General features: G+C 35.6%; 1 protein-coding gene across 2 annotated transcripts in view; it reads right to left on the bottom strand.

The window, feature by feature from the left end:
* The window catches only part of LOC128994174 (transcription initiation factor TFIID subunit 1-like), a 34,473-nt gene that overhangs the window by 3,274 nt on the left and 13,150 nt on the right, over positions 1–18,049 (bottom strand). For both annotated transcript variants that reach the window (XM_054418537.1, XM_054418536.1), the window contains exons 15-30: positions 17,878–18,008; positions 17,192–17,301; positions 16,495–16,606; positions 15,626–15,751; positions 14,815–14,948; positions 13,809–13,977; positions 13,210–13,357; positions 12,132–12,410; positions 10,863–11,044; positions 9,719–9,901; positions 8,453–8,695; positions 8,034–8,178; positions 7,012–7,305; positions 4,740–4,882; positions 3,718–3,849; positions 2,931–3,063 (exon numbers count right to left, since the gene is read on the bottom strand). In XM_054418537.1, coding sequence (XP_054274512.1) covers positions 2,931–3,063; positions 3,718–3,849; positions 4,740–4,882; positions 7,012–7,305; positions 8,034–8,178; positions 8,453–8,695; positions 9,719–9,901; positions 10,863–11,044; positions 12,132–12,410; positions 13,210–13,357; positions 13,809–13,977; positions 14,815–14,948; positions 15,626–15,751; positions 16,495–16,606; positions 17,192–17,301; positions 17,878–18,008 — 2,664 coding nt within the window. The remainder of the gene's footprint in view (positions 1–2,930; positions 3,064–3,717; positions 3,850–4,739; positions 4,883–7,011; positions 7,306–8,033; positions 8,179–8,452; positions 8,696–9,718; positions 9,902–10,862; positions 11,045–12,131; positions 12,411–13,209; positions 13,358–13,808; positions 13,978–14,814; positions 14,949–15,625; positions 15,752–16,494; positions 16,607–17,191; positions 17,302–17,877; positions 18,009–18,049) is intronic.

The raw sequence follows: 18,049 nt of genomic DNA, 5'->3' as shown, positions 1-18,049 counted from the left end.
AAGTTTAGTTTGCTCACGTTTAAGAACAAAGACACAACAGAGCAATTGCCTTACTGTCACTAGCCAGAGCCAGTCGTCTACTGACAAAACAAAAGCCGTGACTCAACAGTGCAAAGAAAACGAAGTCAAAAGAAAGACTATTTATCCAGAGGTCCCATTTTAATTATTTATTGTTTATTCCATACCTAGTTTAAAATATATTTTAGTATTTTATTTACATAATAAATTATAAACAAAAGAAATATCTGATATAGTGTACAGATCTGTATCTTGTTCTTTTATTTTCCTATTGTCCTTTTTGTCATTCAGTAACAAAACAAAACAACACTTCTGATCGTCTGGTTAGGCATTGTATGGTCACTATTTCATTTCTTTTTTTTTAAGTATCAAGTATCAGCAAGTCTACAAAGAGGTTAGGCCTAAATATTTTATAATTTTATTTTATGAAAGTTTTCATCAGTAAAATTATTTTTTTCTTAGGTTAGATAGAGTTTCAAAAAAGATATTTCTAAGATCCAATACAATATTTACAAGACACAAACTACCATGAATTAATTTCTTTATAAATTATCTGTAACAGTTTTATATTTTGAATAAAGAAAATATATCTTTTTGTCTCTACTTCCTTGTTTCGTTACTTGCATTTTGTCAGCAATTGGAACCAACGATGTAAAAACTACTGGATTGCGCTCTCAGTAGCACTGCGGGGGCTGTTTTCGGTCTAGATCCCCCCACCATCTACTGGCAGTAGCCGACGCAGCCCATACACTCACCATTGTAAAACGCGCCTTTTTAAGTTGCTGCTCTGTTTAAATATGTAGATATAAAATATTGCTAATACATGCCAAAAACTTTTACTATTCTAAACTTTATGTCTTCTTCTTTTCGTGCAAAAAATAACACATTTGAACTCTTAAAAACCCTACTACATTTGTCCAGTTTTTACCGCAAATCTATGCTTGACATTAACGTGATAGGCATACTTTTTTATGACCTATTTTGTAAGATACATTGTCATTAAACATTGAAAGAAAAAAATATCGCGTTTACGTCAAACATTTACGTTACCACTGCGGCAAAAACTTAGCAAAATTATTCTAAATGTTTATGTAATAGTTTTTCGATTAATAAAATAGAATTTCAAACACAAATATTGTACTTTATATTTCTCCTTTGTAATCACTTATTATTTTACCATGTACAATTTGGAACTAGCAATATCAGTTGTCTAAAAAACTCTACAAAACGGGTTTAGTGAATTTGTAGTTTTAAAGAATTCAAATGGGTTATTTTCTGCAAGAAACAAAACAGACATAAAAGGTTTAACTAGTAAAAAGAGTTTGACAAGCGTTAGCAATATTTTATCCCTATAAATTTCAACAGTGCAGCAAATAAAAAGTGTGTTTTATAATGGTGAATGTATGGGCTGCGTTGGCTTCTGCCAGTAGGTGGTGGGGGAAGCTCGACCGCGCGGCCAACACTGAGCCAGCGATCCATGAGTTGTTTATATCGTTGATTGGAACAACCAGGTTGTGTAATAGGGGTGGGGGAGGGGGAGGGTCTATGACCTTGAGTGTCCCCGGGCCTGGCTCGGGTTGTGTAAGATGGGAGGGGAGGGGAGGGGGAGGGTCTGTAACCTTGAGTGTCCCCGGGCCCGGCTGTGAGAGTGATTCATGGTTTTTTGTTTACATTCTACTACCCTTCCTTCCGAGAAAAAGACCCTACGTTTAAAAAACATTGACTTACAGTATAAAAACATTGAGTTGTGTTGCTAATTAGGGCACTATAATGTCTCTGCTGTCTGCTTATGTTGCCAAATTAGCATTTAACTTTCTTTTCTCTTGATTTAATATAATTTTCTATATATTAAGAGTTCCTTTTTGGGTACCTACCTAATAATTGTGATATTGTTTGACTTGAGTTTATGGATTTTTAATTCTTTTCATTTATTAGCTAAAATCAGTTGTTTTAGGATCTCTTGCAATACCTATAACTGTGCCTATAACTGTGTATCTATAACTGTGTACCTATGACATGATATGCAATTTTTACAGTCTTTACTATAACTATACCATAAACAATGTATGTGTGCTATTTTTACTGTTTTAGAGTTTTATAGTAAATTAGTTTACACAATATCTTTTCTTCAATGAGTTCTCCACTTGTCATGTTGCTTAGTCTATTACTATTTTAGGCCCTATAAAAAATAATTCCTATGTAAAGCTGTAGGCCTACTAATGCCAATAATAGATAATTCTTTATTTATGATGATGTAACTAATAATGCTATTGTAAGTGTGAGGTTTTTGTACTTAGGAGGTTAGGAGGCAGGGAATGAATGATTCATATTGCATGGTGGAAACATAGAATTTTTATTTTCTTCTTGCTTGCAGTCTTGAAGCCAGTCCACAGGCCCTAAACTTGTGATAAGGTTAATTGATTTGTTTATGATCCTTTTATATTAAGTTCCATTACAAACTTGTTGTAATATAGCTGTTTAGATATTTCAACAGTTATGAAAATGGGAAAGAATGGCTTGATAAAAAAATTATTTTCTTCTTTCTTGCAGTTGAGGCAACTTCTAAGCTGTAAATAAGTTATGAACATGAAATAATATACATAAATACATTTTTTTCCCATATGTTATTTTCAAGTAATATTAAAAACACAGATAGGAGTTAAAAAAATATAAAAAATCCGGTAATTAATAATTTTTGGCCCGACCCGATTTTGGCCCGAAACCCGAGGACCAAAATTATCGGCCCGACCCGACCCGACCCGAACCAAAAAAGTCTGACCCGCAGACCCCTAATATATATATATATATATATATACAAACATCCTCTTTTATACTTATAGATTAATCAAACTGATAATAATTTACTTCTGCACATGTTCAACAACTAAACCAAGATTACAAAGGTCTCCTACCTTCCTCCAAGACTCCAGGCTCCTTCTTGACTCTGGTCTTGATGTCCACTCCCTCCATGTCTCCCTCCACATCCACAAAGTCAAACTCCTCAGTCTGTCCTTTGCCAAAGTGAGATGGAGACCCAGGCTGGCTCTGTGGTAGAAAACAAACATGATAGAGTGATTTTAGATTATTTCACAATAGACCAACTTGTATAACACTGCACCGTTACTCCGACTGGAGTCGCACGCACGCTGTGCCATTACGGCATGACTCCGATCGGAGTTGTCAGCAGCGAACGTGTTAAATGCCTTTTGTTAAAAAAAAACAAAATCAATCTGGGAAAAAATTTCATTTTTAAAAAATTAAACTTTTGGTCCATTAGCCATTTGTCTCTTTTAACACTAATACCGAAACCCCGGTCTGACAGGCCCACGGGAATTTTCAAAAACGCATGTTGGCAACACTGTTTACCTGGTAGATTCCATTCCCCCAATACCTTCCCCCCTTTTCCTCCCCTACCTATTGATATATCATTTGTTCATTTTGCATGGGTGCCGTGACCTTGACAGGTCGTCTGTTCATAACATGTCCGTCTCAGAAGCCCAGCGTTAGTGTATTTTAAAGCGGGGTCTCTCAGACCAAGGGTTTCGGTTTGTGTGTTTCTAAGCGGGGTCCATTATTTTTCAAATGGGGTCTCACAGACCGGGGGTTACGGTTAACGTCAGTCTAGGTGGGGTTTCGGTATTAGTGTTAATATTATTGATATTTTGTAACGTTTAACGTTTCCTGAGGTTTATCCTATACCTGATGATGGTCCTGTTCCTGCATCTCCTCGTCCAGGTGCCAGTTGCCCAGGGAGTCAGTCTCGGCTTGCTCCAAAGCTCGCTCCTGAACAAGACTTATCTTGCGTTCCAGCTGAGTGAGGTGTTCGTCATACTGAAAATACAAAACAAACTCATAAGCTTGAACCAGATTCCTTCCAAGCTTCATGCATTGCAAAGCGTTTCCTACTTTGATACTGTACAAAGAAACGTCTGAACTTTACAAAATCTTAAACATTGTGACAGTTGACTTTTGGGACAGCAGTCGCGCTCCAAAACATAATGGGATAAAGTCCGTCCTGGAATAATAAACACAAAAAATGGAATATTTGACAGTCAAATACAGCATTTTCAACCCTAAAAGGTTTTGCGTTGGAAGGAAAGCACAATTTATTGTTTTTATTGTGATTAAGTGAAATTCATCCCATTTAAGTAAGTCTACTAACTCGTAAAAAATCCTTAACACCTTGGTACTTGTGCCCAATGTTATATTGTTTTAGTTTCAATTAACATATAATTAAAAGCTTGCGTTTTTATCAACTGATTTCAAGTCGTGTATGAGTAGAGTGTTTAACAACAGCTAAAACACACATAAAACAGGTACTCTCACATGGATTATTTTGTTTTGATTTTTTAATTGATATGGTTGTTATTTAGTACAAGACATCAGTCTAAAGTACTACCGATATTGGTAATGTAAGTAGGGTGTATATGTTTGAAACAATCAAAGATTTTATTCCTGTTTTCTAAATGTATTCAAGCTATACCACAAAAAGATTTTTTCCCACAGCAAGAGAACAAAAAAAAATGTTCAACCCAACTTTAAAATTCAAATTGTACCCTCCAATCTATAACACTTTTTTAAGTAGATAAGAAAATGCAAATTTTGAATAAGGATAAAAATAAGGATGTAATGAGTATTTAAAATGAAAACAAAATTTTGCATCCAACTAACACAAATAGAACAAAGTTGAGAATAAACAGAGTAACATTGTAACAACAAACCTCTTCAAGAGTTTCCTGCGCAGCCTTAAACAGAGTTTCTGCCTTCTCTGTAAACGCAGAGTCCTTGCCGTTGTATGTGATACAGTTCTGTAGAATCCTCTCCACATCTGACAGAAACTCATGACGCGAGTGATATTTGTGAGCTGTCAAATAGAAACAAATTGCGTTTTAGTATGTTATATAAGCTCTTGACGTTTGATTGAGATAGTAAAGTAATACATAAGTATTCAGTTAGCTGTGTCTCTGAGGATATCTAGGAGTCCAGGAACTTGAAGATACAAATAGTTAGTGTACAAAGTCAAAAAAAGCTTCTTCAATGGGAGTATCAATTCAATTCAATTCAATTTTATTTCCAAAAAATACAAATTTACAACACATACAATTCCAAGCCACAAAAGCCAATATGGCTTGTCTGCAGCAATTATTCTAATTTTGTTATTTCACAGTGCGTTTTTTTATTCAATCAGTCTTTGTTATTCAATCAGTCTTTTGTTTCCCTTGTTTTTCTTTAAGAATTCAATAATATACCAAACCAATCATAGAATTTAAAGTAGTCAGATTTTAACAATTATTAATAAACAATGAAAAAAGTAACAGTAATAAACAGATTTAAAACTGTTAAAAAGTAACAATAATAAACATTTGGAACAGTGAACAGTGAATAATCTATTAAAAAAGTAACAATAATAAACATTTGGAACAGTGAACAACAATGATAAAATATGAAACACAGTTATCTTTAACTCAGATCTAGATATAAATTCTTTAACTTCTTCTTTAAAACTCTACAGTAACATATATTCCTCAGCTGTACTGGTAAACTGTTTAACAAGAATGGAACTAAATATTCCCTTGTTCTTTTAAAATATTTATTTGTTGTTCTAGGCACAATAAAGAACAGTTGCCTTGAGTTGTAACTATGAACATTAAGGTTTTTGAACTCATCTGAAAAATAATAATCTGTTGTAATTAAAAACTTAAACAGCCCATCAATTGGCAAAACGTTGACCAATTGATAACCTAGCATGGGATATTATCAACCAGATCAGCAGAATCAAGCTTAGTCATTGTTTTGATTATCCTGCTTTGCACGGTTTTTAGTTGCATTATGGCTGTGTTTGATGCTGCTCCCCATGACCTTACACCATATCTAAGCAATGATTCACACAGACTTGAGTAAATCAATTTCATTGTTTTTAGTGGCAGGTATTGTCTTATATGGTAAAACTTAAATAAGCATAATCTTAATTTATCAGTTAGTTGTTTCAAGTGCAAGTCCCATTTCATGTTATGGTCAATTATGATTCCCAGATATTTATAACTTAAAACATACTCCAAATTCATACACTGACACATATTTTCATAGCTTTTCCGATGCAGACAATCGTGTGAATGAAATTTTACTGCTAGCTCTGTGCATTGGTACGAAGGTGAATGAATATGCATAATCTTTGATTTACTGCCATTTATAATCAATCCATTGTCATGGCACCACATTGTCAGCTTCAAAAAATCTGCTTCAATCTTAGTTTTTGCCACGTTTATATTTTTATCGGATATGGCTAGGGCTGTATCATCTGCGTACATAAAGGTTCTACAGAATTGTATAGCATCTGGCATCTCATTTACATAAATTAGGTACATCAAAGGCCCTAATATACTTCCTTGTGGTACACTGTATTCTAATTCTTTTTCTTCACTAAATTTATCGTTTAATCTTACTTTAATTTTTCTGTTTTTTAAATAGTTTATAAACCAGTCTTTACATGGACCTCTAATTCCTGCTTTTTCTAAAGCCACTGCAATTTGTTTGTGTTCTAGGGTATCAAAAGCTTTACTGAAATCAATAAAAATCACCAATACTTGCTTTCCCTGGCCCAATTGATTGTTTACATAGTCTCAATCAATCAATCAATCAATTTGAGGTTATGTTATGATGGAAGATTGGTCCAGATTTTAAGGATTGCCAGTAGGATTTCAGACATATCTGAATGGGTAAAAGAGTATGCTACTCATCTTCAGTGGCATTGAAATATTTAAATTTTACTGTTTAGGGTCCTGAATAAGGTCCTGACTCGACCCTTCGGGCAAGCCTGATTACCCCGACAACAATCCTCAAGCATACTTAATTCCTTGAATGTTAATTTCAATTCAAATTATTTACAAAAAAACGCTTTTCACTTTTTCACTTAAAACCAAGAAATTAATTTTTTCATTGGTTGAAAAAACCTTCAGTGGTTATCAAATAAATTCAAAATCCCCAATTACTCACATTTAACCTTCTTCGATATCGTCTCCAAGTCCATCGGGTACTTGACAATGTTGTAGTAGTCTTTGACCAGCTTCTTGTTGACGGGCTTGACAAACGGCCAAGACTCGGACATGATCTTGAGCTTGTTGTTGACTACGTTGTCCAATATGAAGGTGAGGGCGACTTGGTCATCATCATCCAACAGTGGGTTGATGGCCTTCTCTAGCCTCATCAACTTCTCCTCCTTCTCAGCCAGTCGCTCAACACACACTCCCAACATCCGTCGTGCAGCCACAGTCAGAGAACTCTTGGCTCCTACACACAACAGAAGGTAAGACAAAAATCGAGTAGAAGAAGAGTTTGGAGTCAAGTTTGGCTTCAAGTTCTATGGAAACAACTGTTGAGAAAAATGGGTTTTGACGGCATTTAGTGTTATACACCGCAAAGTCATTATGAAAGGTAGTTTTGGAGAGTGGATGTTGTTCGTTGGATGAGTATTTGGTCTTGATGGTGTTTGTGTTTGTTGGTCATGAGGGCTAGGATGTCCCAAGGGGTGGAAGGGATTCTCTTCAGAGGGGACAGATTCAGTTTTGGGAGGAAAGCTATACAATTTAGTTGCGGAGGTCTTCGATCTAATCTAGGGTCTGGTGAGCTGGGAGGTTTATCATTGTTTTTAGTGTTTTGATAAAGTCATTTGTGTTATGTTCCCAGTAAACATATTGTAAGTTATCTCAATGGCCTCTTGGGTACCAGTTCCTTTTCCTAAAATAAATTATTTTGAGGTCAAAACTTATTGGCAAGTTGCCAGAGCCAGGAAGGTTTTTGGTGATCTTATTCCAGGGTGGTGAAAAAACCTTTTCAGCTTATCCTCTTTTTCGGTGGACTGCTTGACAAACCCCCAACACAAACTCTACCTTTATTCCAGTATACAGAAAAGAGAAGAGAAAACTGAATAGGGTTGAAAAACATATTATGCCCGGTAAACACCACCAAAGATTTGCGTAAGGAAATAAACCCTATATAAATTACTCAGCTTTTCTTACCATTGTAAAGCGTAGAGTTTTCCACTATCTGATTCACATCTGCCAAAAACTCCTCACGACTCTGGTACTTTTTCTGCCGCAAGTTCTCTCGTATAGTTTGCAAGTCCATCGGCCTCTGAACGATCTTGTAGTAATCAGGTACTACCTGAAAATAAAGTGTTCTTTTACTGAATGTTTCCATTATACATTAACTGACATAAATTTTAATTAACTTCAATGTATTTTATCTGCTCAAGCCGCAGGGATTAATTTTTCTATGAATAATTTTAGCTTCATTGGGCTAACAATTAATTATGCAATCCAACAAAAGTTCGACATTAGAAACCAGACCAGGTTTGAACTATTCCCATACGGGAAAATAAATTGTGTTACATAAACACAAATATAATTAGTGAATTACATAAAAATTGTAACTCAACCTTAGCGTTGACGGGGAATAGGAAAGGTTGAACGTCAGGCAGGTCTCTCATCTCGTTCAATATAGACTCCAGTATGGTGGACAGCACGACCACAGGATCGGTGCGGCGTCGGTTGGCCGGCCGCTGTTGCCGCTTGAGATAATCACAGTGCAGCTCGTGAGGAGGCTTGCGACGCTTGCGGCTGTTGACTGCGTCCTTGGGAACCTTCAGTAGCAGTGAGCGTCGCTTGATCTCCTCAGCGTGCTGAAATGAAAGGTAACTGGTAGTAGTGTATTTTTTATGTCATACCTTCACATCCTAGGACGCTAGTTCTAGCCCATAACTGTTTTACAATTACTTCAGGCTGGTCCTAGTAGGTTGCGGCATTATCACACTGATAAAATCCATTGTTAATTGGAGGGATTAGAACCTGGGACCTCGGGCACCAAAGCCCCGCGCTCTACCACTAGACCAGCTTCCTCCCCTTGTAAATAATACTATTATAATTTATCCATATGAAATAGAAATTTAATACCGGGTAGATTGTATCTGTTTAAGCTTTCCATTACTAAATTTTTTTAATCCAGGAAACCGTTTCTGGTATCTTTTCTTATCTTGCAGGGGCAGATCGAAGCCACAAAGCATTTCATCTGAGTTAGTCAAATTACTGCACACCCCAATAAGTTGTTTTATTAATAGACCTTAAAGATTCAAGCATCTGATGAATCCCTGTAGTCTGCCAATCAATTCCTCCTCAAGAAGGTAACTCCCTCTAACAATATTAGCAAGAGTTGTTCTTCTAACCTTAGAGAACTTTTCACGGCTGTTTCTGGTAAACCCTTAGTTAACAAAGAGATAGAAGTAAATATGATTCTTAAGTCAATGGCATTAAACTACTCATCTACAATAGTTCAAATAAAGAGTCCCAGGAGGGTAAAAGAACACAGAAAAGTAACACAATTTTTAAATTCTTCAGAGATAGGCCTAGAATAAACCCTTCTACCTCTGAAGAAGCCCCTGAAAGGGGTGAAATATCAGTTTTAAAAATTGGGTTACTTTTCATTGTTCTTTTACCCTCCTTATGGACTCATTCAGGTGAGTTAGTAGTGTATCCTTCCTTTATCCTTACAAATTCTTAAGCCAAGTTGCTTTTTTCCCTTCAAAAATTATCTACAATGAGTGTATTCCTTGCCTTCAGCGTCCTTGAATATCCAGTAGAAACAAAGCACGCAACCTAATATGCCAAACGTAATTGCATTAACCAGTGTTCACCACAATCATTCCTACCTTGAGCAGTTTGGAGGACAGTTTGACCTTGGTGCCGTCCACGTTGACCAAATCCTCGTCGTCTGCGTTGAGTTGTTTCTCGATCTCCTCCTCCTGCTCCTCAGTCATGGCCACATTGAGGGGAGGGTTGTGTGCCGATCCTTGGTACAGTGGACACGCCTTGTTGGTCCTCATGTGGCCCACCTGCACAAGGAAATATTATTTTATGACTAAGTTAACACTTTTTAAAACATGATAAACGTAAATACATTGGTGTGAGTTCATTTTTTATGCAATGTCAATGATAAAACAGGTTACATATTTTTGTCAATCCACTGGTACATTGCTCCAAATTGTAGTTGTCATAGCTTAGAGTAATGATCTATAACTAATTGGTATATCAGTGTTTGCTAGGCTGATGTTAAAGCTAGTTAAGTTTAAATAACATTTAAATGCTTTATTAACATTTCTAGACAGATGGGAAGGTTGGATTACTTTTTTGTACAGCTCGCGTGACTTTCTTGAGAAGCATCTTTGAATGAAACTCAGAAATATCATAATTTTAGGTATTAATCGGGGATTTTTAAGGGCACAAAACACAAAAGAACACAAACATTTCGAAAGTGAATGAATTTGAAAGGTTGGCCTTATACATAGTGTCACAATCTGAATTGAGAGTACAATTTTATGCTACAAAAAAAATCTCTCCTTAAACAAGATGTAAAAAGGTTCAACAAATTTTAAGGCTTCAGCTTTTTGGGTAACTGGGTTTGTAACGATTTACAAATTGGAGATTAAGCATCTGTTTGTAAACTTCCATTGGAATACATATTAAACGTAATTATTAAATTTGTCCATGATAACAACGCTTTATCAGTTTTTGAAATGAAAATTTTCTCTCTAAGCTAACTTTTGTTCAAGTACAGGTTATAGGCCAGGATTTTGAATAATTCTGGAATAAAGTTTTTTTTAATTCTCTCTACATTTGACAAAGTTCCCCCAGGGGTCGAAATATTGTGTTTTTATGTTTCTTCTGTGTGTTCTATTGCTTACCTACTTCTTCCAAGGTAAGCTGCTATCCTTTTTATTCCACAATTCACTATATTTAACTATTACTAATTCCAATAGCTCATAAGCATTAGAAAAATGCACAATGTGTACTCACATTTCCGCAAGCCCCGCACTTGAGCTTGAGATCAGGTTTGAGCTTGTTGGGTTTGCGGCGCCGAGGTGGCGTGGGTGTTGCAGCAGGTTTGGACCCGCCAAAGATGGGTTTGCTGGGAGACGTGGCGGGGCCCGATGACTCATTGCTGTCCCCCATCAATGTGTTTTGTCCCAGAGTGGAGACTGTAATGTACATAGAAACGCAAGCTCATAGAACATTCAAATAGTATTATAAGAAAAAATATGATTTGCCTTTCTTTGCAAAAATTATTCTACTAACATGGGTGAATATTTATGCTTCAATATGATTACTTTAGGCGGTTTATTTCTTCTCTTTATTTGTCCCCTTTCATTATAGGCCTACCACTCTGGATTTGTATTTCTAGGTTGTAACTGCAATTATCAAAGTTGTTTTTTTATAGTCTACCTGCTTGCTGCTAAATGTATACCTTTTATCTTGTCAATTGGTAAATACTTGAACCAATTTAAGTCTTTAAATTGTCAACTGGTTCATGCCATTAATAAACAAATTGAATTGAATATAGAAGTGTGATACTAGTTGCCTTAAATAAGTTTGTGTGAGTTTATTGTGCATTAATTTCAATCCAGCAAATTGGGATTTAGATGGTGCATCATTTAAAACTAAAATATTTACTTCTTTCTGAGGTTTAAACTGGTTTTCATGGAAAACTGAGAGCAATGTTCTAGTAAACACGCAAAATAAAACTGGCACTTTCTGTTTATGTTAGATTTTGATTTTATCAAAAGTGATACTTTTTCCTCTTTGACTGAAGAACTTTTTTTACTAGTCCAATAAGGTTAAATTTTAAGTGACTGAAAAAAATCGGGAATAAACTCTGTACAAGCTGCTGAAGAGGTGGTGTAGGCTAAATAGGCATCTTATTAGTTGGTTTGTAAATACATTAACAATGCCCAAACCGTAGTGGCAGGGGTTACACTCTCATAATTCTGAGTAAGTAACGTGCAATTTGGTATCCAATTATTTTTGGAGCATTTGATTTATTTTATTGAAATGTTAGAATTAACTATTTCTGGAGGCAAGGTTCAAAAGTCAATATTTTTGGAAATAAGTTCAAGCTTCTGGGCTTTACCTTTTTGTTTTGTGCATGGGACATTTATATGATTTCACCCATTTTTACGAGTCAAATATATATTTGACTCAAAATTCACCCCATAACCCCATAACTCAAGGCTATGATTAGGTTAAATTTAAAGCAAGTATTTTGAGGATTAACTCAACAACACCTACACGAGTTTGAAGGATTGCGGTTGTAGCCAGCAGTGATCCTCTCCCTCTCCTGGTTCCGCTTAATCCTCCGCAGTTGCTCCTGTATCCTTCGCTTCTCCCTCTTCATCTCCTCCTTCTGAGCGTCGTCCAACGTAGCGAACTGTCGGATGAAGTTGTCGTCCTTGGTAGATCGTATCTTCACGTAGGTATCGATCACTGCTGTTTTCCGCACCACTTCCATCCTAGTGTACTCTTTACCTTCTGCGTCCCTGAATGTCCTGTAGATTCGCAGCACCCTACCTGGTTTGTAAAAAGCAATTGGTTATAAAGGGTATTAAAAGTTAAACTTAGTATTTTTCGGGTTTAAAAGTTTATTAGGTTTAACGTGTTACTGAAGTTACACCGGTATTTGATTTTGTCGATGGTTTGACTACTCTTAGAGTTGCAGCATGGTCAAGATGTAACAGATCTTTGAAACCTAGAATGCATTTGACCAAAATTGCATTTAAAAATGGTATCCGAACCACTATTAATAGTAACCTAAAACCAGGCTTTGCCATAATTATTTTGTAAAGAAGTCTAAAAAAATTAAATAAAAATTTAAAATGTTTAAAATAGATTTGTCTAAGGATTAATCTGGCATTAATCTGACATATACTTTTTACATTGGGTAAGTGATGGGAGTAACTATTAAATTTTTTTTTAGAAAATAACAAAAATTCCCATAACTTTTGAACCAAATGTTTTACAGCATTGGGGGTTCTACCATTTTGTTTGGAATTTAAAAGACTATAACATACTAAATAATTGTAGTAAAAATCATTTGAACTAGGTGTTTGTTAAAAACCATGAAAAACTGAGCACAACAAAACTTTAGGTTACCGGTACACAAAGAACACTGAAATCACAAACAATATCCAAATTAATGCGTAAAAGAACTATAAAGAGCCAAACACCTACAAGTTATTTTTTTAATTACAACACTTGTTGGTATAGGCCTATTTTAAGAATACACAAAGAAAGCTTTATTGTTGCATAGCATAATCAATACAATAATTTAAAGTACGAAATAAGCTTGAATTAAACTTTAATTATTTACCTGGTTGGCCAGTGTAGTTGGCTATAGAGTCCATATCATCGCCATCCTTCTTCACATCTTTCTTTCTTCGAGGGTCGTTTTCGTTGTCGCCCATTATCATCATTTTTCGCAGTTCTTGTCTCTCTTGCTCCTCTTTTTCTAGAGACAGCTGTTAAGAAAATGTCATAGAATCTGTCAGAAGTATGTACATTGTATGGTTTCATATTCAGCATTATAATATTTTTTCGGCTTAATAACTAAGGTAATGTGCACCTGTCATGGTTAAATATAAACAAAATATAAAATATAAATTAAATAAAAATAACATAAATATGTTTGGACATAAAAACAACCTCCCCTAGAGCGGAATCTATGGTGGTAAGGCACTTCTCACAATCAAAGATAATATTGCAGTTAAAAAATGTCATAAAGCTGAAACGAAATTTTGGAGCAAAGAAAAAAATGTTTGATGTCAACAAAGATGATTCCTACCATTGATATTACACTTGACTTAAAACTGAGTGAACTATGTATATATGTCTAGGCGATTTCAAGCAGCAACTTAAATAATATTTGCGGTTTCAAATAATTGCAAATAAGGTTGAATGAAAATAACCCACCTGTGTGCTGGTTTTCTTATTGGCCAACATATTCTCGATGTTCTTCCCCATCTCCTCTATGTCCGAGCTGTCCTCATCCGAGCTCTCCCCCTCGTCCGTCGACAACACCTCGTAGGAGGACAACACTCGGTTCTGAAGATCAAATATCCTTTGACACTCCTCCTTATATCTGCCGGACAGTCATTAAGAACAGCTGATTCGAGAATGAAGCTATAATAAAACCAATATCTAAATATAACCCAGGTGAACGAAGACCCTCTAGGTGACCACAAAGGAGGTGGAAAGATTATTGACTTAGACAAGAGAATTTCGAGTCAATGAAGAGAAGGCAAAGGATTGGAGAAAATGAAGATAGTTGGCAAAGCTAAATACACTCTTGGGTATAAATGGAAAATAAGAGTAATTTATTACCACTAAATGCTAGAGGCATTTTTTATGTAGTGGTCTACAATTTTCGGCCAAGCCAGGTAAGAGTAAATAATTTTTCAGAAATAATTTTCGGTCCAGCTCAGGTTGGGTTATTTAGATTAGAGGTGTGCGAGCAACTGGTTTTTTCTATAATGCAAAGCATCTGAAAAGATTGCACAGCCAAAATTTCAAAATTCCCCTGCAAGGTTATGATTTTATCGCTAAAAAATTATGGCACCATAGAGAAATCTTAACAATTTTGACGTAATCACAGAAGCCATTCACAATTTTAGCACGACTGCATTATACGTTCACGATTTACCCGTGACCACAGAATATGTTTCCGTTTCGTCACAATCAAAGAAGACTTTAACAACTTCACCGCGACCATAATATGCACATATAAATTATTTTAGGAACTGGTTGTAGGCTAGTCTAAATTATATATTTTTTATCAATACTACTGCTAAGTAGCTTGATTTTGACCCAGAATGGTCAAACAAAATTTTTTATCCGACCCCAAATATAAAAGCCAGCCCCTAGACCCCTCAATTAACCAATAAACTTTAAGGTTCTTACTTTCCCTCCAAAACCTCACCTTTCCTGATGTTCAGCAATTGAGAACCGGTTTCCTCGAGAGAACTTAGTCATGCCTTCCTCCCCAGCCTTGGCCTTCTCTGTGGACAAGGTGCGGACAACGTCAATCACCTCCCACCTGGACAGCTTCTTGATCTGAAATCACCATTAGGGGTTGACAGTAGTTGTGAATATATAATTGCATGAATTATAGATCACGCTACAGCATAAACATGCTTGTCCGCATGCTGTAAATGATATCCAACCAATATTTTGCATCTAAAACCAGTTAGGCAATAGTTTTGATGCTTAGAAAGTAACGTCCTGTTCATATTTTAAATAAATACCCTGTTTTAGATATAGCTAGTTTAAGTGGTTTAACCTATAAACACAATTGTAATCAGACATGGACAAATTTAAACTATAAGGATTTAAGAATATAGTGTTGGGGACACTGAGCTATGATTTCACCTTTAATACACTCCGTCCGTTACATTTTGATCCTATAAGATCTTAGCAGTGGATTAAGATTCAAAGATTGGACCTAAAAACTTGTTATACAATGAGAAACTTGACATAATTTTAAATGTCTAGTGAAAAAGCAAACAGAATTGAGGTCACCGCAATTTTTTTACAAAATGGAAAATTAAAACCAAATTATTATTTTTGTAACAAAACTTTACATTTACACTGTAAATCCTGTACTTTGCAAGGCATTAGAATTTCAACTAAGGATGATGATAAGGATGATATGCTAATGATTTTTTTGGAAACTTAACCACGCACATAGTAACTCAAGTCATTTTCGATCTGCTAACTATAACAATATTCACCTCTTCTTCTGGAACGCCGAATTTGCGCAGAAGAGCTTTGGCGTTGTTTAGTGACAATCTTCTCAAATCAGCATCAGTTCCTGTCACAGTCCTCTTAGGCTGGGCCTCTTGCTCTTCTTTGCTTTGCTGTAACAAACATTCCAAGTTGCAGAGGCTCCAGACAACAAAAATCAATAAATGAATATACTTGTGTCGGTTTCTTAGGTCAGTTATGTCGGTTTCCCCCTAAAACCTCCCAAAAAGGATGAATCTTTTTCTTAAACTTACATAAAGTAATTTAACCATAAATCCAACTTGACACAGTAATTTAAATTATTTACTTACGACAAAGTTCTATCAAGTAAAAGGTAGTTTTTAGAGGATGGAGCACCAATACAAGAATACATTGGAGTGGAAGATTGGATAACAACTAACTTTCCAAAAAATATTTTCTAGTAGTTGAAAGCTTACAAAAAGTTCACAACACCTTTAAGATGACATTTTTCATGTCAACAAGAGCGCTCTTCAGAATGGAACAGAATTGTTTAACTTCCTAATTATCAAATGACTTGTGTTGTGAACTGTTAAGAAAAACTACCAACTGCTAGGAAATCTCTTTTTGGTTAAGATGATTGGATATACATTCCTCCCATATAATGCATTTATCAAGTAAAAATTAATGTTAAATCATTAAAACAATTAATTCAACATCTCCCCTCCCAGGGTAGTTAATTAGCAGAAAGTAGTAGACATAAGGAACTAGTCCGAAAACTTGATGAAATGATTGACCACCTAATTTGACTAAGTTCTTAAGTAAAATACATATGTGTACTTAAATCCATTTATCATTCTCAATGATACATAAACAGAAATATTGACTATGTTTTTACCGTGGGTTTGTTGGGCATCCGCACGTATGAGAAGCCTTCTCCGCAGCCAGTTGGATCAGCTGGGCCAGTCAGCTGTAGTAGACATTTGCCCTTCATGGCCTGGATGTACGCCCTTCACAACAACACAAATTACACAAACTCTATACTGAGTACATCCATAAACATTACAGTTTTCAACAATTTTCCTGCGTAATTCAGGGAAAATACCTATCAAAATGAGCTTAGGCAGCTTACTTAGCAATCTTGAATTAATCAAAACTTGCATCCACAAAGCTAGTGAATCGGTCTTTACAATTGAGGTTTATGAAACTCTTACACATAAGTCACATCATTGACTATGAATGTTGAATTAGAAATTCCATCTATATGGACCAGCTGTTGCCAGTTTTTATTGAACGAGCCACTTATAGGCCACTCTAAGATGGCTCAGTCACTCATTTGAGTATGCTAAGTCAAAATTATATTTTCTCTCTTAGTTTGCAGTACTTCGATTATTTATGTGTCATAAAAGGTGATAGTTAGTTATTTTTCCAGTTTTGCTTTGTTTTAAAGTCGAGGTGTATGCCAGAAATCAGTAGTCGACAGCGACTCAATTCGAGTACGTCAATTTTTTTTTTGAAAATTGGCTAAAACTGTAAAATTGGGATGAGATGTCTTCCACTCCCAATTGTAGTCCAAAGTTAGATCCAAATCTCACCTAGTTGTATTCCACGGAGCCACTTTCACTTCATCGTCCATCTTCAATTGGAGATCTTCATCGTCATCTTCTTGTGGGGTGAAAATGAATTTTTCTCCGTATCCTGCATCCTGTGAACATTAACGATGAATCTATTTTAATGTTGAATGGAATGTAGTTACTTTTTCGTCAATCGTTATTGGTTTTGATGGAACATAATAATTTGAAAAATTACTTGAGGACAATAATGAACAAATCAAGACAAGAGATATATTTATGGTAATCTGGTTAAGCAAAACTCTCTCAGTATGCTGTATTGGAGAATTGTCAAGTGAAAAATAACCATCTTTCTAAATAATCTTTGTAAATTGTGAGATAATAGTTTTTTTATTACGAATCATTATTTTAACATATACGATAGCAATGCAAGTAGCTCAACAATGTCAGTGTAATGTAATGGCCATACTAAAAACATTCCCAAGTTATTGATGGTTAGAGTCACAATTCTACATGTTTAAAGTACACAACATTTCAGTGGTGGACGTAAAATACTCAAAACTTGTATTGTTGAGATAAGTTATTTACCAAAACAACAAACAATTAACAGTCTATGGAAGCTACTTTTATCCAATGATCAGCCTGACACAATGAAGGTAGTCTATGTATTTCCAAGTTCATGCTAAGTCTATGGTTGATAGTATTGATACCTTGAGCCTCTGCTCCGCAGCTATCATGCTGAAGTAGGCACAGCACTGCTCCGGAGACACCATGGCTCTGATCTCTTCCTCCGTGGGTAACCGGAAATCTGGCTTGATCACCCACCAGTTGGAGTCCATTCCTTTGAAACAACGTCTGCATTATCACCTGATTAACCTTGAT

The sequence above is a fragment of the Macrosteles quadrilineatus genome, unplaced genomic scaffold, assembly GCF_028750875.1.
Source record: "Macrosteles quadrilineatus isolate MER2022 unplaced genomic scaffold, UCM_ALF_1.0 Scaffold_5__1_contigs__length_97177068, whole genome shotgun sequence".
In the NCBI taxonomy this organism is placed as follows: Eukaryota; Metazoa; Arthropoda; class Insecta; order Hemiptera; family Cicadellidae; genus Macrosteles; species Macrosteles quadrilineatus.
This window is presented reverse-complemented; position numbering and strand designations above follow the sequence as displayed.